The following is a 13,104-nucleotide window of genomic DNA, read 5'->3' on the forward strand; positions in this document are numbered from 1 at the left end:
TATAGTATTCTGAGTTACCTCAGTTTGGAAGTTTAAAAAAAAATTGAGACAAAAAGCTATCTGATATACTACTATCAGATGCAGTGAAATATTTGAGGTACAGCAAAATGAGCTATAAGTTTGGGCCTGCTAGAATTTGCACAGTCAAAAAAATATTGAGTGTTGAGTATTGAGGCTGCTTGTGCTAGGCCATTCTTTCATATGGAGAAAGAGTTAACCAGAAAGTCAAAAGTGTATGGAAACACTGGAGTCAAGTACATTGTTATTAGCTGAGAAAAATACAACCAGGTGGTGCAGCAAAACATGGTTGCATTTTGTTGCACCACAGTATTGCAAGAACAGACCACTAAGGTTCCATGTGTAATTTTAACACTTTAATTCCACACATTTTGAATAATTATCAGTAAAAACTAACATTCCCTTGGATTTTAGGCAACATTATGTATTTTTCTAAACACTGAACTTGCAAGGTCTACTGTTCAAACACTAGAGCTACAAGAAGATACCCAAATACAATGCTTGGTTGCCTAAATCTGTACTAGGATGCAAAAATGTCCATTTTATGACCTTGGGTGTCAAAGTGAACAGCCAAACACAAGTTTAGAATACTGTTTATAGACATTTTACACCTGGTTTATTGAGAGTCTGGAAACACATTTACTTGAAGGAAGTTGCCCTTTTTCATTAATGAGTTGAAAGCACGGTCAAAAGGAATATAGTCTAGGATAACTTACCATTCTATGACTTCTACTTGTAAATTTTATTATTTTACTGAATCAGTGCTATGAAAAAAACAGCATTAGAAAACTGAAAGACAAAACCAAAAAGCATTAAGAAATTCTGTGGAAAGAGTCTTTCATTCATTTAAAGAATACTTGTGGAACAGGGCATGTAATAAATAGCTTACTTTCCCTTATGTGATTTTTACTTTATTTATAAAAACACCTTAAATTTGAGATCTATTCTCCTTTGACACACTCCAATATTTTTCTTTGTAATCCTGAAAACAGCAAGGTCAACAACTAAATATTTAAGTACTTTTCAAAATAAGATAATAACAAAATTTATGACTATTTTATAGAATTCTAGATATGTTATCTACTCTATGCACAAGCCAGCTACAGGTAAATAAGTGTACAACAGAAATTAAATTCTCTTAACTGGATTTGAAGGCTTCACTCTTTAAAGATGACTGTAACTCTTTCCCCGCCCCCAGCACTTACAATGAATTTTGTTTATATGTTTTACAGAAGGTCATCAAATATTCCAAGAAAGGGCTCAACATCATTGATTTCATCATCAAGAAGATATCTACTGAAGATTAAACAAATTAAAAAATTAAATTAGGTATAATACATCAAAACCTATGAGATCAGGAACACTGTACAAAGTATAGCCAAGAGACACCATGACAAACAAAATAATTTTAAAGTGTTTTCCTTTCTAAGAAAAGTTAATTGATACTATTTTTGTGAAAATTGGTCTTCTAAAATTAATATTATAAATTAACACATCACTTAAAGATCTGTGTTCCATGAAGGACTAAGCACTAAAACACTGAGGCAACAGGAAAACATACATAACTTTTTATTACCTGGGATCCACTTCTTTTTCCTGTTGTTCTGTAAAAAAAAAAAAATCCTCTTTCCTAGTGGATTTAGAAGAATCTGAGATTAATTTTGAGACTGAAGAACACTGTACATTTTTCAGCTCTTGAGAAGGATTTGAATGCTTTTTTTCTTGAAAAGTGAACTGCAATGTAAATGTTAAAAAGCTTATATGATTAACTAACAAAAAGGAACTGTCAGATTGTTGTAGTATGCAATACAGATATTTATATTGATATTATGATATTTGACAAGGATTAATCACATAATAAATATAATTATATACTGGATGACTTGCAGAATCACAATCAGATTTAGTAAATAGTTTTGAAGTCATGCTATATAAAGTAAATTCAAGTCCTAGTTCTTCATATCATGAATATCACACTGAACACAGGACACATGTGTGTTTGGATGACACAGAAAGGTTCAGAAATGCAGTATGTCCAAACTGATTCATAAGTCAGATATAGTAAATATATTTACACATGCAATACTCTAACTATAGGAAAACCTCTTATAAAAATATTTTTACTCACCATATTTCTACTCTGTACAGATAAATTCACTTCTGATGTGCTACTAACCACAGAAACAACAGAGTTCTGAATATTGGTTTCATCTTGTAATATGCATGAACTGAAAATATCAAGTTGAATAATTTAAGTATTTTTAAAGATGTGCACAATGATTTATTATCCAGTTCAGGATTTTCTTTTTATTTCCCACCACATTTAAATAAAAAAACTCCAACAACCAAACAACAAAACATTCAACAATTCATACCTTTTAAAAGTTGAAATTTCACTCACTTTTGTGAGTGAACAACCTTCTATACATTTAATTATACAGATGCATGTGAAATACAGACAGTATTTTTAACTGAACAAAACTGTAATAAATTATATAATGCTTACTCTTTTGAAATGTCATTTGTGGCTTTGCTTCCCGTATACTGCCAAAGTGGTTCACACTTATCTGGAATTTGAAGGCAGGTATTTCCATGTTCATATAAGAATGAAATTTTTAAAAACTGAGTCACAAAACAGCTGAAACCCCTTGTAAATATTTTACATTATATGATAAATAATAGTTTGAAAGTTATTCAAATATCTTTAACAGATGAAATATTTCTTCTGTGGGTTTTGGACTAATGTAAACATAAGCAGAGATAAGAAGTCAGATAACATAACAAATATGCAGTTGTAGGCCATCAAAAAATTCTTAAGTATGACTTTCTCAACTCTCCCTTCCATATTAGATTTGCCTCAATATAACTGACATTCAAGGTAGAGTAATAAATCTGGGGGTCAAGTCAATTAACCAAAAAATTTCAGGTAGTTCTATTCATTGCATACTGTAATGAATTATTCTCAAAGAATAGCCTATAAAATAATTTGTACATAGGAAACAAAGAATTCTGTTAAAATAACCTTACCTAATTCTCTACTGGCAAAATTGCTAGCAAATACTAATTTCTCGTCATCAATATCATCCCAAACATCATCTCTCAGTTCAAAGTCCACATGCAAACCATCTGAAAAACAACATCTGCTTTCATGAGTATCCATCAAGTTATACATTAAAGATTTTTAAGCTTTTATTTTTTTTTATGCCATTGTTTCTTGCTTCTTCTCACTCACAAACACTGAATGTTTCCAAGAGAAAGCTGCAACACATTTGTAATAGACAAGCACAACAAAAACTTTTCTCTTTTATAACCAATTGTTCAATCTATTGAAAAGAGGATTGTCACATATGCACTTTTTCCTCAGCGTTATTTTGAGAAAAGGTAGTCTCAATGTAGATTCTAGAAAAACAGGCCTTATAAAAATCACTGCAATGTCATTCTTTGCCTTTGTCAGAAGCATTGTTTGATCCAAATTTAATACTTCTGGTTCAGTCCTTTCTTCTCTCCAGTTTTCCAAAACACTCTGAACGCTGTCTTCTTCCTGTACATCTAATGCCTAAGAACTAATCATGACAAACACATTTTTAAGCATTGTTGTTAGAATTCTTAATTAAAATGTGATAGTTAATGTTTTTAAATACTTTTTTTCTGGTGCAAAGACTGCTTTCCTGTTTCCTCTCTTACTCTCTTTCTTTCCCATTTGTTTGTTCTATTCTCTTTTTTCATCATCAATACAATTTTCTCTGCTATTTTTTTCCTATCTGCCTTCTGCCATACTATCCTCCAGCATCAGACAGTGCTGTAATCTTCATTCTGTTTTCATGGCTCTAATATGCCTAAGAAACCCAGGTTTTCCTGAGAGATCCAGGTTTCCCTTTCAACAGAGGGGGAGGAGGACAGGCTCAAATCAAAAATCCCGTTCCACAGACACTGGCAACATCAGGAAGGTACTGCTACTGTAATTTTGGATGTGCACAGTCAGCATGGCGCATTATGTCACAGACATACAGATTTTAAATAAATTATAGGTTTAGGTGACTACAATTTCACAGTATATTCTTAAGTACCTACTTTTTTTATGGAATGGCAAGATACCATATTACAGATGCAGTTAATGCTATAAAAATCATATAAACTGATGCCTTCATTAGAACTATATTTGGTGCATTTTTTTAAATGCAGCCAGCCCAATCAATATGTCCTGGGTTACCTTTTCTGCTACTGTTCAATGGAGATGTTTTTTAATTAGCAGTATCTGCTATGTCCTCTTCATCCTGTATGATTTGCCTCAAGACATGCTTGAGCACAGACTACAGCTATACTGGTACACTGGAACATCTATCTGTCTTCCCATGACTTTACTCTTTTAACACAATCATATCACACACTAACTGCCTGCTCCCCTCCCTGCACCCCCACCAGCAACTGATGGTATGGCTATGCTATGGTCTTCCATCTTAAGACTACATAGCAACTACAGCAGGAAAATATGAAGCATTAAAGGAATAGGATTACAATGTCATCGTCAAAATATTAAGTAAAAATGAAATTATAGAATCATAGAACAGTTTGGGTTGGAAGGGACCTTAAAGATCATCTAGTTCCAACTCCCCTACCATGGGCAGGGACACCTTCCACTCAGCCAGGTCACTCAAAGCCCCATCCAGCCTGGCCTCGAACGCTTCCAGAGATGAGGCATCCACAGTTTCTCTGGGCAAACTGTTCTAGTGCCTCACCACCCTCATAGTGAAGAATTTCTTCCTTGTATCTAATCTAAACCTACCCTCTTTCAGTTTGAAGCCATTCCCCCTTGTCCTGTCTCTACATGCCCCTGTAAAAAGTCCCTCTCCAGCTTTCCTGTAGGCCCCCGTTAGGTACTGGGAGGCAGCTGCAAGGTCTCCTCAGCCTTCTCTTCTCCAGGCTGAACAAGCCAAACTCTCTCAGCCTATCTTCATAGCAGAGAAGCTCCAGCCCTCTGACCATCTTTGTGGCCCTCCTATAGACTCGTGCCAACAGGTCCATGTCCTCCTTAAGCTGAAGGCCCCAGAACTGAATGCAGTACTCCAGGTGGGTGTCACGAGAGCAGAGTAGAGGGGGAAAATCACCTCCCTTGACCAGCTGATCATGCTTCTTTTGATGCAGCTCAGGATATGGTTGGCTTTCTGGGCTGCAAATGCACATTGCTGGGTCATCTTGGGCTTCTTGTCCACCAGCACCCCAAGTCCTTCTCCTGAGGGCTGCTCTCAATCCATTTTCTGCCCAGCCTGTATTTGTGCTTGGGGTTGCCCTACCCCATGTGCAGGACCTTGTGTTTGGCCTTGTTGAACTTCATGAGGTTCGCACAGGCCCACCTCTCAAACCTGTTAAGGTCCCTCTGGGAGGCAACACTTCCCTCCAGCATGTTGACCGCAGCACACAGCTTGGTGCACTGAGGGTGCACTCAATCCCACTGTTCACATCACTGATAAAGATGTTAAAATTACACAGTATAGCTGACAACACTTAAGGAGATATGAACAAGGTAATGTTTCAATTCATTTCAGCTCAGTGTTCCTTCTATGTCTGAGTATGACCTAACATCAGAACTGCTACTTATTAGCCAAATTAAACAAAACATTATTCACATCAATCTGTTGTCAACAAATAAAATAGCAAAGTAATACCGGCAGGAGAACATCATATTTATATACTGATAATGAAGACTGATCATTTAACACCAAATGTAAAAACATTTGTGGCCTTTCCAGTGGAAAAGAAACAGAAAGAGGAAATTTGCTTCCAGACGGAGATGTTTTGCTAGTTATGAACTCAGTTACTGAACGGTCACATTTTATCGACTACCAAACAACAGCTCATGTTTCACTAACTTCTTCCAGCAGAAAAGAAAAATAAGAAAATGTATAGATATAATTATATGTATAATCCCCTGCATTACAAGTGGATTCAGTGGAAATACATTACAGTCATACCTTTCAGGAAGTATTTGTAGATTTGGACCCTGCTGTTTTTGATTCAGTCATTAATGTTTTATTTAAAGGTACTTTTAGATGCTTAGATCTACATTAGAAATTCTTACCAACACCAGAAAGAAAGCCAATTAAGGCCACTACATTTCCCTACACATTCAGTGTTCTATAATGCTACACTTGTTGCTGTAGCGATTTCAGCCAGTTTGAGCTTACAAGTATATTCAAATCAAAATAGTGAAAATCATAATTTCAAACATTAGCAATAACTTACTAATCTTTCCATAATTCCAGGATTGCAGTTGTTGCTGAGGTACTCCTAAGTTATTAACATTATCTACCTGGTCCACTGAAGGTGAAGAAGATGACTGTTTATTGCTAGACCTATTAAAAAGAAAATAAAATCAGTGACATGTCAGTAAAACAGTTGCAGAAAGTTGCAAAATAATTTTGTTCAGAAAACAGTTTTTAGTTGTTACAACTTCACATACTACCTAAAATAAGACAGATTTCTTTTTTATTACTTATGCTATTCAGTACCTTGGCAATGCTGGCAACAAAGATTTAGGTGTAAAAACAAATTGCTGGAGATCCACATTTTGAGCTTGATTTAACATCTGCATCTAAAGAAAGCAGATTATTGTAACTGGTAAGATATAAACATATTGAAAACAATTTTTTAACAGTCTTAATGACATAATTTATACTGTATCAGTTAGCATAATTTTTAAAGATCACACAGAAAATCTTTCTTAGGTCTGCATATCTAATGTAATCAGTTAAAGAGGCTTGAATTACATGCTTCTAGTGGAGTTCTTCAAGTACCCTGGCAAAGTGAGACTGGTTATCACTCTCATCTGTATCAGCTATAGGCTAAATCATTCTTTATTGCAAACAAGCAAACAAAACTGTGAGGAGGAAATAAAACATTCCAACATCTCAACTGCCATTCTTGCTGCAGAAAGAGCTATTTTAGTACTAGATTCAAAGGGATAAAGTATAATCCATGGAATCTTTCAGAGGTTAAAAGCTAACATGGTTGGGTTTTTTATAAAGAATTGGATCTACCTGTCAATGCAAAAAGATCTCTTAGTAGCATTACTCTGATAAATACCACTATTTGTTTTCATTTGGGTCATACTTTGCCAAAACCAAGTCACAGTACAGTACCTTCCAATGATGCCTCTGTACCTCACCCACCACAATCTATCCAATGCCATAAAAGTAAAACTGAAGAGCACATGCACAGAAGTGGACCGTTGGAAGTGCTCCAAACAGCAACAGAACCTCTCAAAAGATTCACAGACCTTTACTTTTGTACTTCTTTCCTTTTTGCATTCCACACAGAAAAGACAAACTTGGATGTTCATATTTAGTTATATAACTATCTCTGCAAACAATGTGTACAAATACATAACAGATTAAAATAAGTCTATTCAACGGCTGACTGTACTCAAACGAACCTTTAACCGTTTTACTGGGGGTACAGATGAAATTGAGTTTCTGCTCCTTAAATCAGCTAGGTACAAAGAAAACTTTGAATCTCCGTTTGTCTCAGACTTTTGAGGTACTCCAGTTTTACCTGAGAAATGGAATTAAAATAATCTTCAGTTTAGCTTAGAAAGGATAAATCCTAAATCTTTCCAGATCAATGGAAACTTTGCCATCAAGCTTAGTATCTTCTATTCAAAGATCCTAAAAGATTTAACACACTAATTAAAAGATTTAATGCACAAATTTTTATATAAAAGTGTAACATTTGCTCTTTGACATTGATCTTAAATCATATGCTAGAGGTTCTGAAAAATATTATTGATCATTTTAGTGCCCATAAAAGTGTTTTTGAAAAAGCTTTTTATTACTGCTTTTATGACTGTATCGTAGCAACAATGCAGGCCAGACTCTCTGGCTTACATTGCTTCTGTTAATGTAGCTACTGGTGTAAATTAAGCTATTCTAAATTATATTCGTCTAAAAGTAATAGAAATAGTAGATTTAATGAAACTCACAGCAGTCATGTCCACATGCATCTTTATTTTTACAGCGATGGTTGCATTCTCTGTTTCCATATTTCTTGTAAGTAATCCCTTGTTTAGATCTGTCTCCTAGATAAGCATAATACATAAATGCTCACTTTTTATTTCATGTGTATTGTTGAGGGAGTACTTCATGCAGTAAAAGATGGGCTAGAAGTAATCTGGGTCACTAGAATTTTGTTGCCTTCAACAAAACTTTGGGCTGCTCAAACAATGTAATTTGAAAGAAATTAATCAATGCTATTGAAAAAGAGGCATTATGACACGCTCAAATTCAAACAGTAATATTAGATACCAAACATCCACAATTTTTCTTAATTTCAAATTCATCAAAGAACTGCACTGCAGTACTTGACAAGCGGAAGCAGCATCATCGTATTTATTATACTTGAGATAAAACCAGTATGGATAAATAAAGACCTAGCTCTCTACTGAAAGCAAAATTCAATTTTCTGTTGACTTTGTTATTAACCAGATGTTCTGATCTGATCATTTACCTGAATCTACTTTTGCTGCTGGCAGACTTTGTGGTGAACCACAATACATATCAAGTGAAGACTCAGCTTTCAGTTTTTGATTTGTAATCACTTTACTTCCCACTTTTTCTGGTGTTAAGTAAAAGGCTTTATATGCTTGCTGTATATCAAGGCCAACTTTGAAAAAAGACAAACATATTTAGAATTGCTACTAACTGTTTCTAAACTACTGATTACCTTCAGTTTTTTTAAAGAGTTTAAGAAAGTATAACTGTTATTAAAAGATCATGGAAATTTGTTAAGATAATGTAGCATTGAAAGCACACTATCATATGAACAGATTCTTTATGACAGAGATTAATGAATCCAAACATTCAGAATTAAAGACATGGTTACCAGATGAGTAATAAAATTAGGCCCTCGAACACAATTTTTCTGTATTGTTTTAAAACTACATTTATCTATGGTTTTGCACTGTTGATGTAATTTTAACTTTAAAATTGTACTACAGTCTGTGTTAAAAGAGTATCACCAGCTCTGCACAGGCAAAGTTGAGTATGTTGATAGTTCTTTTGAAGCTGGATGCTAATAATGGTTCTAGTTCTAATTAAGATTCATATCAGGCTATAAGAGACCATTTGTAAAATAGTATTTTTGTCTTTTATTAGGCAAATATTGCTGGAAAACCACACAGGCTTTTTAAAAATGAGAGATTTCCTTCAAGTTTGAAACAGATTTTAAAATAAGTAGAGACTAAGGAGACCTGCTTTTAATCTAACTTCACTGTTACCAATTTCAGAGAAATTAACTGTTGTTTTGAGTTTCAATGAACTCAGTACAACATGTAGACAGCTAAGTAGTAATAAAAGGACTATTTTTTCTTCATCTTTATTTGGTTAGAAAAACTCCTTTTTCCTGAGCCACAAGTTTAGCCATAGGAATACAGATTATTCCAGACTTGATTATTGCAATAGTCTTAATATTCAATGTTTATCATGAAAGCAGCAAATACACTTCAGTTAATCTAGCACACAGCAATCTTCTTTAAATTCTGTCATCATGCCCCACCTGTAATACAGCCAGTCTATTTTCAAATTGTATTTCAAAGTTCTGTGTTTCAAGGTCACCACTGTCTCTCCTCATCTGCTGCTATAGTTCCAATTCAATGGAAATTGACACTGAGGGGACCAATGTTTAAATCTACACATGTTAAGGCACAAAATTTTCCATTGTAGAAATTTCTTGCTAGTAGTAGAGATGAATCCATATCTAATACTTTTTTATCGCAATGCAAAACCTAACCATTCACAAAGACAGCTCTTCCCAGCATAAATAACCTATCAATAGGTTATCACTACTGAAAGTTAATTCAACTTGAAGGTGAAGGGCAAAAGAAAATTCTAATCTGCATCAACAAAGAAAGATACTATCTCCTAGTAGCAGTTTTGATGTTTCCCAGTTCATTAATATGCTAGTAAATGAAACAGATGCAATTAGGACTTCTAGATAATACTCAAGTCAGTAAAAAAACATGTAATATAGTTTTGTTTCCAGATCAGTTAATTTTATTATATTTTCATCCTGATATAGTCTTCTAACAATTTATTCAAAATTTTACTGCATTTGTTTTAAAATTATAAGCATACCCATCAACCTACCATAATCAGAACTAATTAAATTTATACTAATGTCCTCTGATTTAAGAGCTCTTTTCACTTCAATTTTCTTTGTCCAATTTCCAGTTTTCAGCAGCACAGAATCCCTGTAATGTATCAGTAAAGTTTTGTTAGACACAGACAATGAACACAAGACTGTATGCTACGGCACCTGTAACCAAGTGAAAGAGCTTTTATTTGGTTTTAGTTCTTGTTTGATAAGTGGCCTAAGAATAACCTTCCAATAATATATGATTTATGGCCATCAGAGAGCCAGGATCCTGCAGATCAGTTTCAGTTCTGCCAAGAGTGCCAGACTTTGGCCAGAACTCACGTAAAGGTCACACAGTTGGAAAAGATTTTGTTTCTCCTTTCCTGTTTGCTCAAAGAGTATCTTAGCCAACTGGAGAATTTAATTCCATCTCTGAGTGAAAAAAAAAATTGACAATATGATATAGTTAAAGAAATATAGCCAATAAGAGTAAGTAGCAACTTGAGAATCTATCTTTTTAACAGGTATTTTACTTGTTCTGCATTTATGTGGAAATTATTATGACTTCTATAATATGACATCAGTGTTGTACAAAGATGTACACTCTACTGACAAGCACACTGGCATGTTTTGCAGGTGTCTGAATCTTGTGCAGCATTTTAAATGACAACAGTGACTAGAAAATACTATAGGATAAAGAATAATTTTGTACCATTTGTCATCAGTAGAAATTATTGCAAAAACTGCAAGTCACAGAAAGGATTAAAAGTCAATACCCTTAAGAAATGTGAGGCAAAAAACCTGATCATACATACATAATTTTCTGATTAAAAATGACTCGGTTGTCAGCATCTCCTATGACCAACGTAACATAATGAAAGTCTGTTGCGGTTCTCTTTGTCTGTAGCTGCTCATAGTTTGTTAATTTGACAGTTACTAAGATTTCAGCCAATGTATCACTGTATTTTGGAAGCTAGGAAAAAATTATACAGAAGATGACATAACTAATAAAATATGCAAAGTAAAATATACGCCCTTCCATAAATTCCTAACTGTTGATACAAGCACAAAAGCTCAATTCAATTTCAATCTGTGATACAATTTTTGTTATTACTGTATAGTAGTGTCTCAGAAAAACTTGTCCATAACTGAATATCCTACATTTGAAAAAGTATTGAAAATAAAAGGCATTCTACATTAAGCCTTTGGAAAAATCATCCTCTGTTAAATGCAAAGAAAACGATGTAAGAAGAGAACAAGGTATATTTTGGCATCCCAACATTCCTCTGTAAGACATTTATAATTGTTAAAACTTTCTTCTGAGAATAACTTTAGAGATCTAAAATAGATATATATTGTGCTATAACACAATTTCACACATTTAATGAGTTTTTAACTTCAAAGGTGTCTTTATTTATACAAACTTCATGAGACACTTTAAGGCTATTTTTCAGATTTTGCATTTCAGAGAGGTACGGTGGGTATGTGACCTGTTTAAAGACAAAATGCATACCTGAACCTCAAAGCTCCTGATTGCATATGGAATTGCACCCTTCTTTTCAAAGGGCACCAGCTAGGTTAATGTCATAATTTACTGTTTCTCTATATTCCTAAGTGTGATGTAGAAGATAAACATGACTTCATGCTTCTTCAGTAAGTTTTATATGGACGTTTTTCTGTCCCTAGTATTTGTTTATATTCAAGATAGACCAGACCTCTTAGACTCACATACAAAGCTAGAATGTGGAATATACTGGTTTACATCTGTAACATAAACCGCTATTAATGAGAGACACACTATTGTGTTATAGGAAATGTCTATTCCAAGGCTCTCCTTCAGTGTTTAGAAGTTTGGTTATACACACTAAGGTGGAAGGAGGCAACAAATATTGTGTGATCTTCTATCAGTGAAGGCTCAAAATTTCTTATAGTTAGTATTTGCTCTTTCATTTCATAATATCAGCATAAAAACATAAAATAAATAAAAAAACATTTACCTGTTCAATGTCCAGTTCATATTTTGGAAGGTGCAAAACAGATTCTTTTATCTGGTTTCCAAAAGGAGGATGTCTGTTTAAAATCTGCAAAGATTTATTTTTGTTTCTGAAACATCCAGCTGATCAGAGATGCCAACAGAAATGTAAATCTAAGGAACCAAAGCCATTGTACTAATGATACTATCAACAAAAGCCCTTATCACTCCTGGTTCTTTACTGTTAGAGATGTCCAGAACAGCAACATAACCAAAAGAAAATTCCAATACTTTTTCATATTGCTACCACTTCTGTTCAGGTAACGGCCACCGAACTATCCAATGACCTCAAAACCTGACTACTCAAGTTTTATATGAGGTGGCTTTTCCATGTTGCCCTAGCTTCAATCAAAACTAACAAAAATAAAATTAATGACAGGAAAAATGCAAAAGGAGGCAGAAAACAGAAATCAAATTCCTAAAGCCAAAACAGAGAAACCCAAGTAAAATCAGTTTCCTTTAGAAATCCACTATATCTTCCAGAACACAGGAAAAAGTTTCCTCAGAAAAGGAACCAAGAGCCAAAGATTTTATCCTGGGGTAAAAGCTAACTTCCCTAAAATAAGAAGTGCATTATAGATGATTCAGAAGAATTTTATTCTATTACTATCTGTAACTAAAACTAGCAATAATGGAAATTCAGGATTGTTATCATTAACATACATTAAGAGAAACTATAAATACATATTGCCTTTTTAATTTTTTTCTAAGTCCTAAAAGGGAAATGCATATTGCCCTTTGTTTCAAAGCATGTTAATGATGAAATTCTACATACTTAAGCAACTGCTTTCCAAAACCAGCCAAATCAGTGAAATCATCCACATAAAATTTGCTAGAACAAAACATCACACACATTTTCAAGGAAAAATAGCAGTAGCCACATACTTTTTTAAATTTACTAGTATAAATGAATAAATGACTTAAACCAC

General features: G+C 34.0%; 1 protein-coding gene across 1 annotated transcript in view; it reads right to left on the reverse strand.

The window, feature by feature from the left end:
- Positions 1 to 1,113: 1,113 nt before the first annotated feature.
- The window catches only part of HFM1 (helicase for meiosis 1), a 63,328-nt gene continuing 51,337 nt past the window's right edge, over positions 1,114 to 13,104 (reverse strand). The window contains exons 28-39 of the mRNA XM_037404805.1: positions 12,141 to 12,224; positions 10,959 to 11,116; positions 10,155 to 10,258; positions 7,994 to 8,089; positions 7,448 to 7,566; positions 6,525 to 6,607; positions 6,259 to 6,368; positions 3,046 to 3,144; positions 2,525 to 2,585; positions 2,147 to 2,246; positions 1,595 to 1,752; positions 1,114 to 1,311 (exon numbers count right to left, since the gene is read on the reverse strand). Coding sequence (XP_037260702.1) covers positions 1,245 to 1,311; positions 1,595 to 1,752; positions 2,147 to 2,246; positions 2,525 to 2,585; positions 3,046 to 3,144; positions 6,259 to 6,368; positions 6,525 to 6,607; positions 7,448 to 7,566; positions 7,994 to 8,089; positions 10,155 to 10,258; positions 10,959 to 11,116; positions 12,141 to 12,224 — 1,239 coding nt within the window. The 3' untranslated portion in view covers positions 1,114 to 1,244. The remainder of the gene's footprint in view (positions 1,312 to 1,594; positions 1,753 to 2,146; positions 2,247 to 2,524; positions 2,586 to 3,045; positions 3,145 to 6,258; positions 6,369 to 6,524; positions 6,608 to 7,447; positions 7,567 to 7,993; positions 8,090 to 10,154; positions 10,259 to 10,958; positions 11,117 to 12,140; positions 12,225 to 13,104) is intronic.

The sequence above is a fragment of the Falco rusticolus genome, chromosome 11 (assembly GCF_015220075.1).
Source record: "Falco rusticolus isolate bFalRus1 chromosome 11, bFalRus1.pri, whole genome shotgun sequence".
In the NCBI taxonomy this organism is placed as follows: Eukaryota; Metazoa; Chordata; class Aves; order Falconiformes; family Falconidae; genus Falco; species Falco rusticolus.